Source organism: Strix aluco, chromosome 1 (assembly GCF_031877795.1).
Source record: "Strix aluco isolate bStrAlu1 chromosome 1, bStrAlu1.hap1, whole genome shotgun sequence".
NCBI classification, from domain to species: Eukaryota; Metazoa; Chordata; class Aves; order Strigiformes; family Strigidae; genus Strix; species Strix aluco.
The window spans coordinates 118,681,402-118,706,443 of record NC_133931.1 but is presented as its reverse complement, the minus strand read 5'-3'; the positions used below and the strand labels follow the sequence as shown (position 1 = coordinate 118,706,443).

At 37.5% G+C, this 25,042-nt stretch overlaps 1 protein-coding gene across 16 annotated transcripts in view; it reads right to left on the bottom strand.

The window, feature by feature from the left end:
* PARD3 (par-3 family cell polarity regulator) overlaps positions 1 to 25,042 on the bottom strand; it is a 457,172-nt gene that overhangs the window by 386,914 nt on the left and 45,216 nt on the right. For all 16 annotated transcript variants that reach the window (XR_012624146.1, XM_074832438.1, XM_074832496.1 and 13 more), the window contains exon 2: positions 19,619 to 19,720. Coding sequence is in view for 15 of the 16 variants with exons in the window: in XM_074832438.1 (XP_074688539.1) it covers positions 19,619 to 19,720 (102 nt within the window). In the remaining variant the exon portion in view is untranslated. The remainder of the gene's footprint in view (positions 1 to 19,618; positions 19,721 to 25,042) is intronic.

Sequence of the window (25,042 nt, the reverse complement as noted above, 5' to 3'; positions counted from 1 at the left end):
TATTACCTATTATTCTTTTAAGATGTCTGACAGGAAAGGGAAAAAAAAGCAGTTTAATTACCTGTTCTGTAATCCAAATGTAACTGTTCAGGTATCTAAAAGGTCATCTGACTACAAGACATTAAGCCAAAAGCAATGCTCATTATTTAATTCATCTGCATCAGAATAAGTGTCTATGCTCAGCCCACCTAACTTCTAACAGAGCATGGAAGGAGGAAGAAAAGGGAATTCATTCCAGTTCAGTAAGTGAACATATTTTTGTACATACAGTACTAAATAGCTCAGTGAATTGTTTTAATAACAGCAAGCATCAACATTTTTAACGATTCAGAAAATCTTTGTCATTCTAAGAAGATAAGAAACTACTACACCACTGCTCTGCAACTGTTTCCCCCAATGCAAATCTATCCAGGTCCGCCAGTGACTGCCATGTCAGTGCTCCATCACCTGCCTGCAAAGCAAACAGGTGCAGCAGGCTGATAGGGAAGAGACGGATGTCTCAGACCTGCATCTGCAACGCTGGGATCGAACTCCACTGATGCCATGAAGTGAAACACCACTGCCCAGTGTCATTCATCAATGCAGTATAACAGTGTCAAGAAAAGAAATATGTTCTCTGCTGACAAGTTGTTTTAATGAAAATGCATTGCAATATTTTAAAAGTTTTCAAAGCTGACTTCAATTTCTGACAGCTGACAGATTTATGACAGCTGTTTTTGATGAAGAATGTGCAACAAGGATGATTTAATATTTAAAACAAGAAATCAATGTAGTCTGCTTTAACATGCCAAAGTACTAATAGAGGAAGAGAGAGTAATTCAGTAAAGCAAGTACTGTAGAAGAGAATCTATGGAAGCTTAATAGGGATGTTTCGAGTTTACAATATTTTAAAAATTGCAACAATCCTTAATGAACAAATTGACTTCAAGACTGACAGACTATGGGACACTGCGGTTCTCACAAGCACAAAGATATGACAGTTCATGTTTGATTTTGTGCTTAATAAAACCAGAATGAAAGCAATAAAAACCAAATAAACGATAGAGTCACTGCTACCTCAATTTTCTTGGGTTTTCTTTTCAGGAAACAGGAAACAATTGTGTGGGGCTTCTTTGGTTTTGTGGGGGGGTTGTTTTTTGGGTTTTTTTAAACAATTTTTAAAGCATTAACAGATGAAGTAGAAAACTGTATTATGAAAACTTTCCATAACTCATCTTTAAAGATGATCAGCACAGAAATAAGTAAAGAGATTTTAGTTTATAGTAAGCTTTCTAACCATGTATTTTAATGCATATAGCGTACGGCAGATATAAGTTCAAATTCCTGTGCAAATTTTTTTCTGATCATTAGGAAGAACCATAACCACCATCCTGTTCCACACTTTAACTTCTTTCCAACTTTTGGTCATAAATTCTATCCTGTGCTTCAGAAACTGCTCAAGGAAAGATTTTTTTAAACCACTGTACTCCATTGTACGAGTTCTGGCACTGCTTGAATATAAATTTGTAATATACTATTTCTGTTATTTTCTTAACTTTACACCACATGAGACATCTCACTATTTCTGAGCACACCAAAAACTACAGTGATAAAGGTTGTGGGAGAAAAAAAAAAAATTATAACAACCTTGAGTTTTCCCATATAGATTACCCTAGAAGAAAATCTGTCAGTCACAAAAGTTGAAACCATCACAACAGATGACAAGAAGTTATAGTGGAAGCGTGAAATATGACCATCACTCTCTCACTACTTTCTATTTATTTTAAATAACAGATGAACAGTCATTAATATTTACTGTATTTCAAATCAGTCAGATAATGCAATCAGCAACCTGAAGCCAGATTAGGCAGCAGCTGGTTAGATGGATGTCATCTGTCAGGGGCTGTTCTTCTAAAAGCCGCTAATACTGTCAGTGAAAATTACAGTCCACAAATCAAAAGAACGTAAGTACTTGAACTGAAACACATATGAAATCAGACAGCTCCCACTGGATTTTCCCCATGTGCTATTACCTCCATGATCAATTCACGCTTCAAGTGACAGAAATCGCTGAGAAAGCAAAACATCGCTTGCTTTCTATCTGAGAACTATACTTTGAGCCAGGGGACATATTTTTAGATAATTAGAATTAATTTCCCTTCCTTTTTGTCAAGAAACATTAAAATCAACCTGCTGTAAATCAAAACGCTCACTCACTCTTGCACAGAATAACATGAGGCAAAACTTTGTTGCTATTATAGAAGTGCCAAACTCGTTAGTTGGAAATGAGATACAATCATTTTCAATCTGCAAATTCCGTAACATTAAACCATAACTTTTTAATAATACTATTAAAATGAAAGCAAAGATCATGCACTCAGAACTTCAGTAACTGTTCAAAATACATGTCAAAATATTGCTTATAGCACAAAATAATGCAAGTTTTAAGCCATGCAAGTGTTGTCGTTCCACAAAAACAGTAGCAGAGCACTTAAAAGGTACTTTCAAGTACTGAAGAGTACTAAAACACTAGTTTTCTATTTCTGCTAAAGTGCTGGGAATATAAGCATTTTTAAATGGAGCATTACCAGTAGGTGTGTCCAGAAAACATTCTTGGGTTTTTTTTCCACCTAGTTTGTATTTGGAGGGGTATTTTGAGGATATAATTCTGCACAAATAGCAAATAAGCAGCAATAAAAATATATACAAGAGACAACAGAAGTCAGGCAGAGATTTTATTTTTAAAAGCATGTTGCTTCCTTGCTAATTATGGAATGCCACCAGGAATTTTAAATTAATAATCAGTGTGCAGCAGTACTGGCTGGGTGCCAGCTGGGTGCTGAGCAGATTTGCAGAAAAGGACAGGCAGATCCCTCCTGAACAGCACTTGGAATGCGAGTCAGGAGTGTGCTGTCATGGTGAAGGCAGCTGCCTGCAGACTGGGCTGTGACACCATGAGTGTAGCTGGCATGTCCAGGGACAGCCACCAGCATGGTGGGGGCTGGACCACAGGATATATAAGGAGATGCCAAGAGGGCTGGGCTTGTTCGGTTTTAACAGGAGGATAAAAGAGAAGCTTCTTGTTGTCTTCTATGGCCTAATGGGCGGGCAGAGAGAAAACAGAGCTGGGATCTTCTGGGAGGTGACCAGTAGTGGGAGGAGAAGCAACACTGACACTAGTTGCAACACCAAGAATTCAGATTAGGCTTTGGAAACACTTTTTCATCCTGGCAGCAAACACAGGTCCCCAGAGAGGCTGTGCAACCTTCATCCCTGGAGATGCTCAGACCCCCACCCCAGAGGCCCTAGGAAAACTTGCCCTGTTTGGAGCAGGGGTTTGGATTAGGTGATTCCAGAGGTCCCTTCCAGATTCAATCATCCTGCAATTCTGTGACTCACTTTCTTTTCTCACTCTCCTTGGTGCATGCCTACATTTCAACAGCAGATCAAAAGCATCAACCATGGCAGAGCGGGTATTTCCAGCTGTGAGAAGTTTGATGAATATATGCAGAACTTATCAGCTCAGCATGCTGCATTTAGTCAAACTTAACCTGGTCTTCTGTGGGTCACTGCCAGGTGTCTGTGGGTACAAGCAAGACTGAGGACTCGTCTTCCTTTGCACCTCCTTCCTGCTCTGCACTGGGTGCCATTGCGCACTGCCAAATGAGACACCTGATCTGCTATTTCGTTCCCTTGGCTGGCAGGGTTGAACCCCTGCTGAGGGAGACTCATGCTCTGCCATAACATCTATGGCTCTGACAACAGCAAAGCTGCTCCCCGCCTCCAGACTGCTCCTTGCAGCAGAGACCTTTGTCTCTGCCCCTTCTTCCACGACCACTGTCCTTTTTTTCCTGGTAGGGCTAGTTCTCAGGCCAATTGGCACACTGACCCCCCTCAGCACAACAAAAAATTTCTAATGCTGGCGCCAGGGAGAGGTGGGAAGCACAGCCATGGCTGGGGGGGAGCGCAAGGCCACCCTCCTTCCCAGTACCACGGCCTCAGATCAGCTAAAATGCATCACGAAGCCACACCTTTAGGAATCCAAAAGTGTGGTTAATCACGTTAACTCTTAGATGAGCTATAACAACAATTACTCAGGCAGAATTAAAAAGAATAGCTCAATTTAGATCAGATGAACTTGTAAAATTGTCAAAATAAAGCCTAATATTTTGTTTGTATTAAAGAAATCACCAATTAAATTTGAAAAGCTCCTGGCAAGGTGCTGTTATTTCAACACCACAATGTATTTCCCAAGATGGTATGACCGTACATGATGCCATATTAACCACCAGGACAAGACACCAAGGGAAGGAACCTGCCGCCTCTGGGAGCGGGTGACTCCTCTCTCAGCGCACTGGAAATCAGCACAGAGGAGGGCATTAACCAACACCATCACAGTGAACACCACCAAGGCATGATGATTTATACTGCTGTAGGAAGCACCCTAATACACACATCTACCACAATCTCCACAAACAAGCCTCAGTAAGACAAGGAAAGCAGGAACTCAAGGCTCATGATGGCCAAGTCACTACCACACCACTCTGTTCTGATTTTACTCTGCGTTTAAGTCAAGCTGGGCCTACCTTACCCACTATGACCCACCTCACCGTGCTACAATCACAGTTTTAATAGCTAACAACCACAGTTACCAGCAGGCCATGCTTCAGAGTGAATGAGTTCTGATAGGCCAAGTTTCTTCTAACAACCCAGTTGCCAGAGGAACCTACATGCTCTTATCTCATAGTGCTCTATTACACACATCACATACTTTTTCTCTTGACATGCTTGTCTGGTTTCATTTTAAAAGAAATGGGATCAGATTTTCACAACAAATCCTGAGGGCTCACACTTAAAGCTGACTTCCTTCTCCCCAGAGAGTACATTCAAGACTCCCAAGACACCTTAAAACAAGCTCTTGCAAAACATAGGAAGAAAATCAATAGAAGAAAAGCAATTGCAGATTATGGTTTTCAAAAATTATGTCCAATAATTAACTGAGATTTCTCTGATCCCTAATTTTTCTTTGCTGCTTAGGTATTTTAATAGATTACAAATTATTTGCTTTGCTGGCATTGTTGCTATGGGTTTTGCTCACCAGACCTGTCACTCACCAGTAGCACTGCACATGGCACATCTACTATATATGTTTCATACCAGAGTTTAATGTGACAAACCACTGCTCTCTTTGAGCAGCCCGCTTCCCTTTACATCCCCAACCTCTCCAGTGTTGTTTTTCCACCCAGTGTTTCCTTCCAATAAGAAAGCAGAAAGTGTAACTCATAGGCCTTTGCCTTCTCTCAGATGCTCATTACAAGGGATCTGGAGCACTCCTATTAACTGAATCATATTTAAACACAGGGATCTGGAGGTTTTCTAACAACACCCTCTTTGTATGTATTGTTCTGCATCTGGGATAGCGGATGGCACATCCCACACAGTTCCGGAATTAGAGTTTAAAAGAAAAGGGGGGAAAAAAGGTTATTCAGCTCAATTCTATAGAACTCCATGGAAAAAACTAGGAATATATGGGAACAAACCATGAATCTGCAGTCTGTGCAAGCTCTTTATACTCTTGTATGAGCCTGAAACCCTGCCAAGTTCCAAAGCCTTATATCCAAAACATAAGTAGTTATCAGGAAAACAGTTTCAGATCTTAATTAATCCACTGAGGCCCCAGCCTATGTCATGGTAATCAGTCAGCTGGTGATGACTGAGTGAAATTGGACTTGAGAGGCTCTCATGAAACAGCTAAAAATAGCACTGGATCTCTTCTACGTTCCCTTGCACATGAGGATCTTGATCTAAATTTTTCTTAAAACTTATTTATAGGTTTTACTTCATGTAACTGAATTTGTTCTTAATTCAAAACATAAAAAGAGGCAACTTCTCCTAAAACTATCAAACATTTCATAGATTATGTTGCATAATAGTTGTACACCTGATAAGTTACCACCTACATATTTCTGTAATGTGGTCTTCCATCCAGATTAACTAATATGACAGTATCAGCAGTCAGTGAAAGTATTGCCATCAGATTTTCTACCTCAGAACAGATAGGTCTACGGAAATCAACAGAATTAAAAAAGTGATCTGCAGTAGTAAGTGATTTGATGGGAAGGTTACCTTGGAAGAAGTTAACTTTTACATCAGATGGATATTTGACGTTGTTGGGTTTGAACACTTTATGATCTTCAATTTCTAATAAATTAGCTAAGCTAACAAAAAAACAGAGAAAAGCAAGAGAAGTGCAGCAATTTGCCTTCAACACAGCCATATGATTGTAATTCAGAAACCGTGACAAATACCTTTTTAAGATGTTCTCAGATTCTCATTAATATTTTACCAGTGATTTAAGAATCTTATTTTTTAAATGAAAAAAAGGTCAAAATGGAAATTTCACCACAAAAAGGAAAAAGGAAATCAAACTCTGCAAAAGAGAGATGTCAGTGATACAAAGGCCAAAGAAGCAGAAAAGGATTTTGTAGAGTATTATTAACAGACTTTGATTGATATCAATCTACCAAAACATTTAGAAAACTAATTTTGGCTTGACTGCCTGTGTAAGCAGAGGCAGAGTCTTGTTCCTGCAGGGAACTACCCACGTGAAACCACATATATTGTGAGCAGCAAAGTCTAGTATTGTCTCCTAAAACAGCAAAGACCAAAGCACAGCTTTAAATATTCTCAGCTGTCAAACATTCATTAGAAAAATGTTTAAAATAAAATCAAATAAAAAAGGAGAAAGACACTTAAGCAACAATAAAAGGCATTTTTAAGTAACATTTCTCCTACTGCAGTAACTGAACTACTGCTCACTTAACTTAGGCCTGGAACAAGGCCTGTGTAATCACACAAGTTATACTGAACTGAGCAGAGTTAGATCTGGCTGGTTGAAAACCAACCAGATTCTAATAACTTCAAACACATAATTTTCTTCAGTATTTTTAAAATTCGACAGTAAGCAGCTGTGTTCTGTGTTCAACAGCATTTTCAACACGTGTAGCAGTAGTTGCCGAGGGGGGGAAGAGGTAAGGATGGCGTTGTCTCAATTACAATGACCTAAAGACTGAAACAAGACCAAGCTTGTAGGAAAAATTAACATTTTTTACAGTTAACTGGGGCATTTAGAGGAAAAAAAAAAACCACACACACAAAACAACCCCAACATTCTTGAGGCAGAAAAGGCCTTTCTTGAGAGCTATCCAATACGCAAGTTGACCAAAACAAGGCTTCGGCTAGAGTGCTTCATTTCAGCTGTCTCACCCACTAACATGTTGTAACCAAGCCAAAGTAGTAAAAGTTTCTTAAAACTATTCCTATAATTCTGCATCTGTGAGTACTGCAATTTAGACACACATCCATGTGAGTAATGATTTTAGCAAAATACTTTTTCTGGAAGTGACACCATAAAAGACTAAGTTGAAGCAGATGAATTTCTTTTTCTTTTTGATAAAAAATAGAATTTAGAGGATTAAATAATTAAACCAACAAGAAAACACATTCAGGACTTGTTCAATCATCAGCTTGAATTCAGTAATTGAGTATATTTTTCATTAACCACTAGAGGTCACACAATAACCATGGCAGCTATCCAAAAGATGAGAGGCCTCAAGAACCCGAAGGTCTGGGAAAATTGAAATACAGGAGTACTCACTGATTTGCACCTACAAATGAAATTACTAAATTAATTTGAGTAGTCTTTCCATTTCCTCAAAAGATCCAATCAACTTGAATGGTCAGAGATGTCACTTGGTATTTTACATCTTTGTAAAATTTGATTTATAATTTTTACTTCTCAAATTATATCTGATAATAGAGGAAGAAAAGCATAGTCAGACCTTGGTGCTCTTTTGAAGGCGTTCCTGATTTTTTCAAGTATTTCCTAATTTAAAACTTCTGGAACTTTGATTCAAACAATTGTATTACTATAATTACCACTGAAGAAACACACTGAAGCTGGAAAATTCTAGTATTGTACTAGTCAGTATTTCGCTATTCCAATAGACATTTTAAGCTTTCAAGAACAACAGAAATAGTAATAAAAACAAACCTGAACCCACACACATCAAATTCATTGTGGTTTTAAGCTAATACCAAAGTTTATGCTGGACACAATAACTTAAAATTCTCTTAGAATTGAGATACACTGCCCTCGAAATTTAGGAGCAGATGTGGTGGTCAAGGCCTGAAAACTATTTGGTCATGAGAAATTCACTTATACTGCTAATGAAAATCTAGGCTATTTCAAAGCATCTGTGGAAACACTATTTGCAAAGTATTAAAATACTTTGTTTTACATAGCCAATTAAAAATTCCCTGGAAAGTTCCTTTAAACCCTACAAAAAGGCACCCAGTGCACACAAATACAGAGCAAGAGATGGCTGACAGCGAGTGATCCTGTGCTGCTTTCATACTATATTGGAGATCAGTGTACAAAAGCATTTCATGAACTGACTCACTTGTTTTTATTCCATTTACTACAGTGCACACTGTATCTTCTCTTGGGAGAAATTTCATTTAATTAGATCCCAACTACAAAAGATAAAGACCTGTGTATGAAAGTCTTTTACTATGGCAGTGCAGCACTGCCAAGCATTAAGCTGCCCTCTAACCCTAAGAACTGGTCCCACCAGAACAGGTGCTGCTGCTGCTGACTTGCATTACCTGTTCTGGAATAAGTAAAATATTTCACTCCCTAAAGCTCTCAGTCTGGTACATTTCAACATTAAAAAAATAACAATAATAACAAAAGGCAGTGAAATAGTTGTAACCTGAATAATAATTTCAAAAGTTTCAGTACCTATCGTGTTTTGCAGCACAACAGACAACACACTACCAAAAGCTTGCAGGGCACATATCACACTATAGGAGCAAATCCTTGAGACAAAACAGAAATCATAAATCACATCTTAAAAGCAGAAAAGATGCAGACTTTTCTTGCAATAGAATTAGCACCACAAGTTTAGCTAGCTCTTAATAAATATTATAGCAAAAAAATCCAGCTTTACCCCCACACAAGCTTGTATGTATACACATACGTATTCACACACAGACTGCAAATCAGCAGAGATTGTTTTCCGCTTTGTATTAACACAGCAAGTTTTACAATCTTTTTAAGAATTTAGGAAGTAAGGATTTTTTTTGAGAAATATCCAAATACAAACCTGCTTTTTCTGCGTGTGCCTTTTTTGAGCACCCAGTGTAGCTGACTTAAAGCTAAGAGACTTGGACTGTCTCCTAACTTTCACTGAATCTCTCCGGCGATCGTATGAAAAAGACGATGACTTCTTTGTAATTTTCCTCTTAGGTGTGTCTGCCATTTCATCCACCAAAGTATGGTTACCTTCAAGCAAACAGCGTCCCAAGAAAATAAAAACTTGGTACCGTCAAGCTTCCACCAAGCTTACAGGGAACAGTCTTCAATCCTATAGGAAGTACAAGGAACAGAGCCCACCTAAGAACAATTTCAGTTCTTCCAACAGGTTGTACAAATGAAAAAAGCTGATGGTCCTGCAATGCTGTATGTCACTGAAGAGCAGGTAGAACTCCTTCTTGCTGTACAAACTCAAACAGGCTTCAGCAGTGATGCTAATCTGAAAAATGTAGTGACTATCCTGCTGAGCACGCTAAAGGTGAACGGAAGGTAGTTCCCTGCACACCAACAGGGTGTGGAAGTACACCAACAGGGTGTGGGGATGAAGCAGAAGACTTCGGGTTCAAAGCATCTTCTTAACTCCTTCCTTTCTGAGCTACTGCTAGGAAGGTATCTGAAAAGTCAGACTGGTGAAACCTCCCCAAAAAAGACAGCGTTTTTTTCTTCTTTTTGGATCTAAGGCACTTGCTGAAGGAACCTTTAGCATGAGGTAGCTGCCTCAATCATTAGGATCCCTATTTTAACCTAATTCAAATATTCCCTTTTCTCTCTTTGACAGAAAGACATTCATGCTACAAAATTATGAAGTACTTGACCTACTAAGCCAACCAGAAAATAAAGTCCAAGCCTATGTATGAATCTTACCATCCTTCCTGGGAAATAACTATGAAGGTACAGCACTCTCTTAAGACCTCTTGGTATCAACGGATAAGAAGGTAACGCTAATGAATTCTCATCCTAGTGACAGTGTGGGAATCTTATCAGACAGCTGAGATTGCAACTTTTGCACCAGGACAGTGTTTAGGTAGGAATGTTTCCCTTGCATAACGTATTAGTCAAGGAACACTACAAGGGTGTAGAGCCCCAAGACTTGCTGCTATTGATTTCCATTAACCAAAACATATCCAAAGCACAAAGCTGTGCATATGGGCATATGCCTGCAAACCTAATGCTGTCAGATTTAAATCTGTGTTAAAAGACAAGGATGAAAACTATCTTTTGACAAACTTATGCCATCGTCACGGGTCTTTTCCAGAAACTTTTCCTTATTTTATTCATGACGCTATTTCACATACAAAACAACTGTGAATAATTTATACTTGCAGGATTATCCATTACTATAATTAAGCTTTAATATGGGTCAGTCCTCTAGTGTATGAGTCTCACCACCCCTGTTAGGAAATATCTGTGAAGTTGGAAGAGCCTGTCTTTTAAGACCTGCCGATATCAAGTAGTAAGAGGGTAGTGTTAATGAATTCCCATAACCAACCTTTTCAGCAATTTCTGCCTTTGTTGTAGGATGAATAATATACCTCGAGGACAAAGTCATATTGCTAAAATTAATGAAAAGCTATCAGAATATCATGCATTTACTACCCGTAATGGCCTAATTCTAGATTCACTGTAGATTTCTGGGGAGATTTACACTGTGAAGAATTAGAAAGCACTGGTTCATATTATCTACAACTACATCTAAGCAGTGAATCTGTAATTATTACAGGACATAGAAAAAATCTATTATTAAATATTTTTAGTACAAAGTATCTCTTAATTGTGATGGGTTTGTAATACTGTAGCAGTCATCATCCATAGCCACATACTGACCTTCAGTGTTACTAATATTAGACACTGTGAGACCATCATCATTTCAACAGTCTCTGTGGTTTTCACCAAAGTTTAGATTAAGGAGACTCTTTCTCACAAATTGAAACTCTACTTAAATTACCAGTTCCCATGATTTACAAAGATCACCTTTTTGAAGAGTAAAACTAAGCAGCCAATTCAGCATTACATGTGCTTTTAAACGATGATGTCTCAAGAAAAAGTGTCCTCCAAAACTTCTTGGAGCATCTGCAGCCTTTGATAAAATTCACATGTATTCCAATATAAAAACTAAAGTCAAGGGAAGTTTGAAAACCTTTTGCAGATAGCTAATCTTATGACATACTGTAATCACACTTGATTGCACAAAAATAAATCTTAGCAATTAAAACTGACAAAGGCACAAATAAACTTTAAAATCCATTAAAATGCATCTGACTTTGTATCAATACCAAGTACAATCCTGATCATTTCACTTCAACAAAAAAAAAAATTAGACCTAAAACAGGTGCAAGAAATATAACAAGAATGATCAGAGTTAATGAAAGGATTTCTGAATGAAAGTAAATTACAAAGGAAACTGAAAAGGACAGAAGACTTTAAAATCTTTAAAGATACAGAAAAAGATCTGGATTATATTTATTCACAGTTCTCCTAAATACAAGAATCTGAAGCACTCAACAAATCCATCTGAAAAAAAAAAAGGTAGTATTTTATACACAAAGCGTATCTCCTTTCATTTACTTTGCTAATGAAAACTTAGGTTTCATTTGATGCCCCAGATCTTGCACTGAAAAAGACAAAGAACAATTCCTCTATGTCACCTCTGATTTTACAGTCATCTACAGTTTGCTTCTTCCATCCTTTTTTCAAGGCTGAGAGTCCATTTAGGTACCGCTGGTAAAGAAGCATTTAATCTATACCTGCAATCAATGTTGGCATTTGCTCTGTGCTTTCGCTATTTCTATAAAATCTTTTTTGGATGCTTGGTTTGTGGCTGGAAGAAGAAGAGGGCTCAACCACTAGCACGTAAAGCAACAAGATCCCATCACCCGTTCCCTCCTCTACACCCCTTGCTTAACCCCCAGGACCTCTCCGGCAGCTCCACGGCCACTGGCAGCCTTGCTGCACTGAAAGGGAAGGTCTCAGCCTGCTCACGTTCCCACTCTCCCTCTTCTTACTTCTTCCTTCACACTTCATACCACTCCCAGCAGCAAAGTCCTCAACCTTTCCTCCTCAGCTTGCCAGATGCTTCGGTGAACTGACGATGCTCATGAAATAGCAGAGAAATATTCAATTATTTTTGCAAGGAGGAGTCTTCTGCCATTTTAGTGAATAAATCTGCTACAAGACAGGGTGCAAAGAGTGGTGGAGCCTGCACAAGGTAAGCGTCAGGACGGGGATGACAACGTGCAAGAGAGGCAGACACAAGGGCAAGCTGCTGGAAGCCTTCTTAGATCTTATTATGTCTCACAGAGCTGTACCTTGCAGTGTAAGCTGACATTTCCAGAGACCTACTACAAAATCAAAAACATTTTCCCAAATGTAATAGGTAGCTCAAAACTCATTATTTTTTGCGTCCATTTAAAGGACTGTCTCTCTGAAAGCACAGCACATTTGCCAAAATATTTCATCCACCATGTTATTGTATCCCTCTGAATGACGGGATGCTTCTGCAACCCTTCATAACCAGCATTTACCATCAACATTTGGTTTCACACAGAATAACGTAATTTGACACTCCAGTATTCAAATCCCCCTTCCCTTTTTTCAAAACAATATATAATAAGAAATACTTTTTCCATCTTCCAACCAGTTACACATCCATAAGACCCTTCCTCTTATCCCATAATAAGTTTGTGGGGTTTTTGACTGTACTAACCCAGTCACTGTTGCTCAATTCTCTCTTTCTGCTGAGAATATGGGCAGGTTTGTGAGGCATGACTTTCTTCACAACACTGTCATGGTCTTCGCCAGTATATCAAATTCATGCATGGGCCTGCTATTCCTCATAGAACAGTTTTTACCAAATTATTCCATTTTCAGATGTCAGATTTACCTGCAGCTCTTCAGATCTCCATGGAAACTAATTTACAAAAGTCACTCCTCACCCTCCCCGGAATTCTTACTGCATTGATACAAGTACTTCAGTAATAGAGAAAAAGAACTGGGATATTGCAGTTTATCCCAAAAATAAACAACAAATCATGAACGGAAATGCTGTCTTCACAGATCTAGAAAAAGTAAACGATGATGAGATTAAGAATTCGGAGAACAGTGCTGAAAGAGATGAAAAACTAAGAGCTACAGATGGGAGACAACATTTAGTTAACATCTAATATCTTAGTGATTGGAAAATGCACATTTCAATATTAATGTTTTGCCCAGTATTTCCTCAGTTCCATGGGTTTTAGTCTCCTCCATAAACACTGTGAAGTTAAAAATTAGTTTATTAGAAATACTACAAGCATTTAAATTCCATTCTTTGACAGAAGATAATATTTATATTTGGAGTATGTTATTTCCAAGTAGGTTTTCATTAAATAGCAGCTGGGAATAAAGACTACGTAAAAACTTTGATTTTCTACTTTAAATCTATCAGCAAGAACAATCTAAAAATCATGTGGCTATCCCAGTAATGACGACTCAATAGAGTAATGCCAGAAAGCCTAATTGCAACAGAGACATTCTGGTTTTTCCAATTTGTCAGAACTTCGGTTAATATCAAATTGCCAATCTCTAAAAATGTAATTAAAAACACTGCAGAATATTAAACGACTCTAAGAGCTCACTGTTAAACTGAAGTTTTTAAATTTTTTAACAGAAAAGAATCATGGAATTGTTACACAAAGCTTTTCTCCCAGTAGCAATACTCTCCCAAGCTCAGTAGCTCAAATAGTTATTTTAAGCTGTTACAAGAAAAGAACGCCTTATGCTCAAAATGTGTTTTGCCAAGTCACTTATGAGTAACAACAAATTGTTTCAAGGTCATCCTGTTTTCCTGGGATACAGGGAAGGCAGTCACAGAACAAGAAGAGAGAAGCTGCAGAGATAATCACGGTAATAACTGAAGTTTAATTTGGTGGAAAAGTTTTGAGGGAAAAGGAAGAAGGGCATACTAATCATGGTGTTGTAAATACTAAGAATCATATTTTTGAGTAAATTTTCAACATTTTTAGGTTTTGCTGTTGGAGTTGCTGCACTGGACCTAGACAGTCTTTTGTTTCCTCCACAGTTTTAATCTGTTAATGGCAGAAACAAACTTTAGAAGTAAAACAAGAAGTTGTTCTTCTCTGTTCATGGTTTTAGGGTTAAATTCTTAAATTGCAGAGTCAAAGAGAATTCAAAATGTAAATTCAGCTGTAAGTTTGCTTAAATGAGGCAGAGAGACACCCAAATTTAGAACAAACAACACTACTTTAAGTGTTCTGATTATGTGCTGATGGAAATGTAAAGAGAACACAATTTATCTGTGCAACGTTCATCAAGTTCAAAAGCTCTTTAACATTTTGGAGAGAATGAACAGATGCAGTGTTACCAGAATCTCATTCTTTCTATCAGCACCATGTTGTCACTGGTCTACACAGAATTTACTATAGAACTGGGGTCTTGCATAACTGTCCCTAAAAATAAGAGTGACAGAACAAAAATCAATAGCGGCAAAATAATGTAATCACAGCTGTCCAGTCCCTAGCCAGCCTTTAACTTTAACATCATAATGCATTTGCTCAAAATAGACTTAATTTCGTGTTGGTTTCAAGTTAACATTTGTTACAAACAAAATAGTCATCCTTTCCAAACCCATGTTTTGTGTATCACATGTCTCTCTAACTCAACAGTGCTTTCCAAGAGGAAGTAAACAAAACACCAGTATTATTTAGAATTGACCATCTGTTTAACAAAAACCAAAAGTTCATTTCCTTTCCACCACACTGGGAAAAGCTCCTAATATGCCTTCATATTACATGAAGAAGCTGCTCAAAGACTTTCCCCCATCATGCTAGAAGTAAGCAGGCACTAAATTCATAATAATATTAATAGAGTCTCTGTAGGTCTCTAAAGGCAGATACAAATGAAGTATAATTGATCTCCCTGGATTTCTGCAGCAATTTGATCACTTATAGTTAAGTCCAGATCATGAATGTTTGCAAACTCCATTTCAGCACAGATCTATGAAATTAATCTCCACCCTGTTCTCACCAACAGTATTCCACTCAAAACAGCAACTTCATGCGTGCCTTTCTAGAAGGTTCAAGTACGTCTAACTAGCAGTAAGCACCAACATCATCTTGATCTTACGGTGACCTGGACCAGATACAAACACCATGCACACAAACACTGTGGTAAGCACGAAACTTCACTCCAGTCAACACCAAACCATATTCTTCCAGTTTTTATCTCTGCACTCAGTGGGTGTAAGTATGAATTATGCAGGGTGAAGAGCTGACTGAATATTTCAAAATGGTAAGTCAAGCAAACTCCTTAATTTAGAGAAATAAATCCAGGCTGTAATGTTAAGCATACATCAAAATACAGTGGTTATTTTTGAGAACTAGAGTGTTGAATTTATTAGGACAGTGATGAAGGAAATGATGACGATGACTTTACATTTACACATTGCTAATCCCAAGCTACCAAAAACCTAATGCATTTGGGCAAGTGAATTTATGAATAATTGACATTAGGTTTATACCCTACATTGTTTCAAACTAGCTCTATTTGCCCAGCTGCTCACCAAAACCAGTGGCTGTTAATGGCAGATCCTTGTTCTCTTGGGAAGGAAAGACTGATTTTTCAGAAATGTAGCTACACCAAACATAGACATTTTGATCTCCAAAGCCTTTCACTGAGCAACAGTCTGAGCATTACTGTGCAGGAAAAGATTACATATAATTGCACATGAAATAATTTACTTTACATTGTGCAAAATACAAGTGACTCTTTCAGTGAGAATTCAACTGGAAGCAAGTTATATTCATACACGGGCTTTTAAAATGGGAGATTACATAACAATTTCCTGAGTATTTTTTTCCATGGATAAACAAGGGCCTATGAGATCCCTGAATAAGTACTTTCATATAACACCCAAAGTACAAGGATCACTGAAGCGTCTATGTGCCTCAGCCTGCCAGGAGAAACCATGGTTAAGGATGGTTGAGAGCCGGGGAGCGGGGGGGTGGTGTTCTTCAGTTGGTTGGGGTTTTTTTGCTGTTGAGTATGTCTGCCTACTAAGAGCTGAACTGAGGCGATCAAGTATGTTATCATCAAGCTGGAAAGTTGACAAAGTTGACATGTTTTCTGAGAGCCTTCAGAGAAAGGGCTACTTCTACAAGTAACAGAAACCCAAGCAAAACAGCTCATTAACTTGTGTTTAAAATATTGTTCTAATCACTAAATGCACAAGAACCTGCACTTTTAAAATGACAAAAACAGGTTATGCAGCTAACCAAAAGCAAATTAAAGGGAGTTATTTCTCCTTCATTTCTGAAAAAGAGATTTTGGATATTTATCTGCCCAAGCTTCTCAAGGAGTTTCCTCAAACAGTACCAAACATGCTCATACTTAAGACTGGAATGGATGCCACTAGTTGAAAACAGATTCTTGTTTCTTGTAGCCAAATGTCTTTCAAAAACAACAAAAACAAGACATCCCATTTGTATTCATGTACACAGAGAGACAGATAAATATAAAAAACATTGATATATTTCCATCGAAAACTATCTTTCCTTAATAAAACCTGGACAAAATTTGCACTTCAGTCAATTACAAAAAAGTTTTCCAAGAAAAAATTATCCAAATGAGCATTTATTAATTTTGGTTTAATACGGGTACTACCATTAACTACATTAACCAAGTTTTCATCAGCAACTTTATGTGTAGTGATATTGTGTAATATGAGTGTTGAAGCTGCATGCCAGCTAAGTTAGAATGCATTAAATGAACTTTCTCAATGAACTACATTAAAGGGCTTAAGAAAAGCTGTTTCAGAAAGGAACATCACAAATTATTCCAGAAAGTAACTGGTTAACCCTTACTTGTCTATTCAGTTTTAGTAAGTGACAAGAGAATACCAAAATATAGGGACAGAAGCAGCTAAATAAAGTCACCCTACCATGCTGCATTTTAATGTGAGGGACATGAAAGATACTTCTCTTATTCCATTCAGAACAGCTGCTGTCTCTAAGGGTCTTTGTATTTGTTACAAGATAGAACATTTTCTCCATGGAGACAGTGGAACAGGAGTAAATATATTCTTCACATTACTTAAGAGTTTTATTTTACTAATATAGTTGACTATACAGAGCAATAAATTCATCAAGATGACAAGCTGGTCCTTAGCCGTTTCTCATTCTGTATTGTGCTTATATGACACCGTACAAACAATTATGGCATAACAGCAACCTCAAAAAGACAAAAAATACATTTATCACTGTGGGAATGATCCTTACATCTAAAGACCCATGATAAGAGCAAACCTATCTTCAAAAGTACAGATGATAGGTAGTAAATAGCACAACAAACTTGTCTTCAAGAATGTAAAGAACTTCCTTGTGAAAATGAACACAAAGATGTTAAGTGTTCGGTTTTGTAATATCCTAGATAGTTCTGTCCCAATTAAAAAAATATATACATATAGACTGTTTAATTTTTGAGCATAACTAATCCTGAAGACCTCAGTAATAATTAAATGTTTAGGCATGATCTGTTTAAGTGATTTTTAACAAGATATGCTTAAGTGTATATATACAAAATATCACTAACTGGAGATATATTCAGAACCTTGCATTAATGAGACCTATATCAGGTTCTGCTAACACAAAACTAGTTGACACACTTGCTATGGAGGAAGCATCAACTGCAAAGCTAACAATCAAAAATTAAAGAGAACCAGGAAGGTCAGCTGTAAAATACAAGATGAAAAACTGAAAAACAATGACTAATGACTGAAATGCTTGAAAAAAATCAAACGTGAAGGTCAAGTAAGAATGATTAATTCAAGGATATAAACCAGTATAGCACAGTGCATGTTTATATTGCACCTTCCTAATCAATGCTACAAGGTCCTATAAAAAAAGGAAATTTAACTGATAAGTGCTATCAGTAGACACATGCCAGATTCACAGAATCAAATCAGAGGATATAAGCTTGGCAAATGCAGAAATAAATACTACTAATTACTAGGTATCTTGTCCATCTATACACAAAAACAATATTGTAATAATGACTTTGCCTGTTTCAGTTGCAGCCAGAGTTTTTCAGCTATTAGTCATGCACATAAAAACACCCACAGAGTTTCACCGTGAGGAATTACCCCACTTGAAGGCGGCATGGAAAGGTAACAGCCAAAGAATGAGGTCTTGGAAGTCACCAGAATTCAAACTTCTCCTTCTGAAGGGAGAAGCATGTGAGGAGCTAAAGTAGCGCATGATTCACTAAGTTAAAAATTTATATATACACACTAATACATATATGTGTGTGTGTGTATATATATATATATAGTGACAACTTGCACCAGCCTCCTTGAGGCCTGTAAGCAAAAGATAAACTAATCATGCAGCTGAGCACTTCAATATGAGATAACTAACTAGAGGTTTTAATTAGCTTTTTGTGAAATCTTAGCTGGGCACTATTTTTATGGAAGAAATTCCTGAAAACTCAGCACTGTTACTCTATACAGCTTGAGTAATCCCAACATTTCAGACGGTGAGGAATCTCCATGTCCCAAGACTCCTCACATGATTTTTTTTTTTAATGAAGTCCTGCTTGAAATAACCATGGCAATTAAATTTTGTCACAAGAAATAACTGCAGGCAAAGTATTTATTTCTGAAAAATTAACCTAAGAGTCATCATTTGGCCAGTTTTCAAGGAGCCTTCAGAGTGCCTGTTGCTTCCAACAGAGGCAATTAAGGATCCTGTCTGTGAAGGAGCAGGGTCCTGAAACACATTTCCAGACTGAAGTCTGTATTAAGCGCAGATGCTCTCAAGAGCTTCAGCAAACACATGCAACTTTGCAGACAAAAGTGGTATATTTACATACAACTTTACAGTGTGCCACAGTGTTTCTTACCTTATCCTTTTTGAACATGTAATTCAAAGACGCAAGTATCTATAACTTCAAACAGCCAGCCAATAACCAAAAAAACCTCTTAGCTGACTGAGATCTAAATTTCTACTTAAGAAGAATAAAACCACTCAAGACCCAGCAGTGTATAGTTATTTTCTCAAGTTCTGTGTAACTCGCAGTTCCTCCCAAAAAGATTCTTGAGAAACAATCCACCAACACTCCCCAGTTTAAAAACAGCAGGTTTTTTGCACATATTCAGCCAGCAACATGAAGCTAAAATCTTAACATATTCTTTTTTTTTTGCATTATTGTTCTACTGTATGACAGTTTTCTCATTCTTGCAGCCTCCTTTTCTTACTTGAACTTATAAAGAACCAAAAAGGATGGAAAACCCACGATTTCCGTAAAAGATTTCCTGTATTTTTTTAAAAACATAACAGTAACAGACTTCTCACATCTGTCAAGCAAACTATATTAAAAAAACCTAAAACATCTGCATTGATTCCCACTTTTGGACACATGCAGGAAACACAGAACGCTGAGACTCTGACATACAGCATGTGCTGAGCTGCCTTCATCGCTATTCGTACTTACACGGTCTTTGTCATCGGCTACATCACAAAGAATGTCATCGAGATCCAAGATCCCACCATCCCCGTGCTCCAGTCGATGAACTTGTATCCAGTAGTTTGGATCCTGCATAAAAGGAGAAGAAAATAATATCAGATATCACATAAGCAACAGAAAAAGGTTATTCCACCTTATAGTTAAACGTCGCAGTCCAACAAATTCTTGACATTAAAACATCCATTTAGGCCATATTCCTGTAAATAAATGTAAATTGAGATGTAAAGCCAAAGTTCTTTTTTTAAATTGCCCTAGATTAGAGACATACGCTTCCCACTTTTATCAGCCCTGCATGAGTCACAGTCCCATCACTGACACGCAAGGGAACAGCATTCCCAGTGTTACTGAATATATGCACTACATAAAAGGAAAATATATCGTCCTCAAAAATAAAGTATCTCAGACAGTGGTCAACAGGCACAAAATGTTACAGGACAGCTGTAAAGCGCAGGGGTTTTTTAGAGGACAGCTATAGAGGGTACAAACCAGTATTCAAATGGTATCAAAGGGCTTTCTGCCTGTGCTTTGGTGGAGTTGGTAGATGGGATATCTAAACCTTTTACAAAGAACACTTTCCACGTTTTAATTTTAAAAAGATACATACACACACACAGACACATATGCGCATATATCTCTATGTATGGTTTTGTGTGTATAGATGTGTCTACCCGTAACTGGTAGACTTCATAGTCTTTCAGTATATGGGCTCTATTGTCTTCATTATTACTTTTGATACAAAAGAAAACCGTAAGGAATAAGGTTGTGTTCACAAAGTGTCTTCTACATATCACTACATGACCTGAGTATTGTTTGGTACTCAAGGAGCTATTCTTAAATGGTTTGTTTTCTAACAGGGGAAAGTTGCACTGTAAACACACAACCTGAACATGATGCATAATCTTTTCTTGCTTCTCAAATACTCCCCCATAACAGTGCCAATGCCCCAGGCTGTTCTTAAGTGTCTAGCAGTAAGAGCTTCCCTGCTTTTCAGTGAACAGGCAGGACTGCAGAAAGTGACTAATGTGTGGACGACCTTCGAACTTGCAACATCTTGCAGAGTGCCTGACTTCCTAAAAACAGCAATTAATATTACATTCTTTTCTGGTACCAGTGTCTAGAAGTCAAAAGAAAAAAATAAAAATAAAAAAAAAGACCCCCAAACCAAAACAAACAAAAAACCCACCCAAACAACAACAACAAAAAAAACCCACACCACGAAAAAACCCAACGTACTCCACCCTTAAAGAACTTGAAAATAATCTCATTTCTTAAAGGATGGAACAGGACAAGAAATGGGACCACCAGAATTCCTCTAAATCCGTATGTGGTTTTAAATCTTGACAGGACATGCTGCATAAAATCTTGGACAGCATGCTGCATGAAAGAACATCAAGGGATATTAATTTTGGGTTTAATATCCTAGAACTCTGTTTAATTGCATGTGATATATATGCCTAGGTCAAAGATTTTTGAGAAATGTGATAATCATGAAACTTACTTAATTGTTTGTATAAGTACATCCACCTTAAATACTGCTATAAATCATCATTATCAGATGATCAGATTTCAGAATGACATTTTACAGCCATTTAGGCTAGTCATTTCAGAAATTACAGATTTTTTTTCTCTAATTTCACCAAGTATTAAATATCATTACCTTACATTTCTTCTAAGCAAGTATCTATTATACAATTAACTGATTTTCCTATTATATGGCTTTTCCCCAAACAGCACTTACTCTTGTAGCACATTATAGGAGATAATTCAGCACCCATTTTTTTAAAAGTAAGAATTCAGGAATAATTAAAAATAGTACTACATTATTCACATTGTCATGCATACAGAGGTGCACACACAGCTACACGGAAATTTACTCTGCAAAAAAAGGTATGTAATGCAAATAGAAGGATGAACTTTTTGATGAGTTTGAATACTCCACTAACACTTACAGACAGGGCTGGAAAAAGCCTTCTGTGTACACCAGAAATCCTTCAAAGTTCCTCAACAAACAAGTTCTAAATGGAAGTCAACTGAAGAGGTGTCTTTGTAAACTCTGCTCTCAAACTAAAAAGAAAGAGAATCCTTCCTCATTCTTCCGCCCATAACAGAAATCTCCTCTGCCTCTCATACCTACACCAGAGACTGAAACACTGTTGGGAAGACCCAGGCTTTGAAGACAAAACCAAACTGACAAGCTACGAAGCATCTTGCATTCCTAAAGGACTTGATTCAGGTTTCCTCTGCTAATTTCTCCATCTCAAAGCCAAGTCTGAGTTGAACCATAGTCAGAAATGGAAAACCTAGACTAGGCTTTAAGACAGTCTGATCCCTCATATCACACACTTCACCATTTTTGTTTGCATCACTTAATCTTCTTACTGAAGAATGGAAACATTAAAAAAGATAACTGCAATACTGGCTCAGTGACTTGACTACATCCATCAAAACAAAGAGCACCCAAAGTGAAACTACAACTTGAATATTCCTGTATCCTTATTTTTTGATTCCTACCACAAGTATTTCCCACCTCCAAAGCAAATGTAGGAAAACATGCATGATTACAGAATCAATAGTAGAAACGCCCACTTCTAAAGTACTGTTGTGCTATTTCAGCATGCACAATCCACATTAAAAATAGCTTTGATATATAAGCTGCATCACTTTTGCTAATTAGTTCCTTTAAAAGTTTCTCAATATTGCATAAGACATTTTAGACTTCATTTTTTTCCTGCATCACCTATTTGTTGTGCCATTGCCTGAACTGCTCTGGTCGCTATTCCTGTCAGACAAGGTCCTGATACAAAACAATACGTTAGCAAGACCAGACAAGAAATATATAAAACTAGTCTGGCAAGAATTTACTCTGGCAGGATTTGGTAAGTAAATATGAAATAACAATGAAACTTTTCATTAAAGCCCTCTCCAAACTTCACAGAGCTGTCGTTCTCTTGAGGCCCTTTTACTCTATTAAAGGTTTTACATAAATCAAGGATTTGGTGGAGGAGGCTTGGGAGGGAAAAAGAGGTCTAGGGGGGGAGGGGAATACTCACATTTTGTAGTGATTAGTTACACAATACTGAAAAAAAACCACCCCTAAATACACACACATTGAAGCTAGTGATTTTTCAGAGTTAAGAAAATTCACAGCTATTTATGGTTCCAAAAATTTAACAACTAATTCTATGTATTAACCAACCAAACTGCATAGATGTGCACATTTAAATTCCTATTCTGTGTTCTGTCTACAATGAACATATGTTGTATAAGAGTCAGCTCCTATGCACTGTTTGCTAAGTACAAAAGAAACTGGACCAAACTTAACACTGATTTGAACTCAAGTACTACTACATCAAGGTTACAAGGGTATCTGTATTCACAGCTTTGTCAAGTTGTGTTTCTCAATCACAGCCAGTAAACAGATACTCATAATTCCCTAGGCAACGGCAGTAATACAGTCAGTCTTCAAGCATTTTCTGAAGCAGTCAAAAATATTGTTTTGGCTTAGACCAGTAACTGAGTCATAAAGTGGAAATCAGCAATTACCCGACTTTACTGGAGTTTACACAACTTCAACGGCAGGGTAAACTGGGCCCAAATCATTCCTTCAGGACACCCAAAACACCTTTGGGGTCACCCTCTCCAGGTGGCAGTGCCAGGCACTCAAGTGAGATGTCACAAACAAGGGACTGGCTCCAACACTTACCCACAGAGAGATGACCTGCTTCAGGGCACACGTAACAGGGTGCTTACACAAGTGAAAAGGAAAATGTCTTCTAGTTATAAAACAAGGAAAGTGCAACATTTATCAAGACTACAAAAGTCAGTTTCCGTAAAGATGAAAACAAATACTAAACAAAACTTTAAAAATTACTCAGAAGCTTTTCAAGAAACCTGCTTCAGAGTTGTTCTGGTTTAAGAGAACATCCCAGAGTCAGAAGCTTTGCTGTTGTTTCAAAATTTGAATTTGTATATTACAATTAGATTTTAACATTTGGTCAACAAAAAAGCCACATTTATATTCTCGCACTGTTACAATTGGGTAAAAGGGTACTGCACTCTCCAAATCTGCAATGCATTTAGAGATATAAAAACATGCTTTGATAGAAAACTCATTAGCTACATTGCTCCACCAACGTGTAAATTAGCAATGTGCAATTATTTTGTAAAAGCTGTATAGATGCCTTTGTCACTAGTTCATGCAGAAGAACTAGCAAGTTCACTTCATTGAATACATGGATGGAAGTAATGCTAAACCTGATTTACAATATCTTCATTTAAATATTGCATCACTCAGCTCAAGTCTAAGCAAGTCAGATCTCCTCTTTCCTGTGTACACCCATTTAACTATTCTACTTGGCTATGATTATGAAGGTATTTATAATTTAAACTCATGAGCACTACATTTTCTGCTCCAAAGTCCTCTATAATAGAAGATAAATATTTGCTAAGTGAACACCAGCACTGAGTGGAAGCAAGAGCACATTACAAAGGCAGTAAGAATGCAGCCATTCATATTCTGTTTATTCCATATAACATTACTTCTAAAAAGCACAAAGGAAAAACTGAGAAAACCATTAGTTGAAGTAATACCATTCAGTATTCTGTAGCTAACAATTTGATAGTCCCACATAATGGAAACAAGGACCATATGTGGAAAACAGTATCTAGAAATAGGAATGGAAACTGCAATGTGTTCTTGTTAATGGCATAGAAGATTTCTTATTCCTTTAGATCTAAATGTACCCTTTTCAAAAGTGTATAGAAATCTTTAACATAAAAAGTTACAATAAGATTATTTTTTGAAATATTTTGTCTGTATCGTCCAAGAAGAGAACACCACAAGAGAATACGTCCAAGAAGAGTAGCCACCTATTTAACAGCAGAAAATCAGGCTCCTAAAAAGCCACCTTACAATGCTTAGTGTTTACAAATTATGCCCACTGCTGTTACTTAATCTCACCTGCCTGCCAGGAGTATATCCTGAAGCATCAAGAAGATCACTTTATCTGCATGGCTACAATTATGTAGTTGTGGGTGGGATGTCGAGGGGGGGGGGGGGTGTAATTTCTTGTGTTTGGTTTGAAGCCCACCCAGAGAGCACTACTGGGGTAGGACAGCAAGCCCTCCCCAAGAGGTGTCTGTTCTTAACCTTTGACCATAACAACTCGGGTTTCCCAACTGCAACTTTCAGCTGGGTGCAGAGCAACTGTAGCTGTCACTACCATTTGTTACACATCTCGAAATCAAGTAAACCAGATTTTTTTTCCCCCACACATCCCTATATTTTCTAAACTCTTCAGGCCAAAATAAGAAGAGTATTTCTTACCACTGAGCAGTGGGGAAACGAATTGCCATTTCCAAGCTGAGCTCACCAAGGCTCTCTGTGCCTAT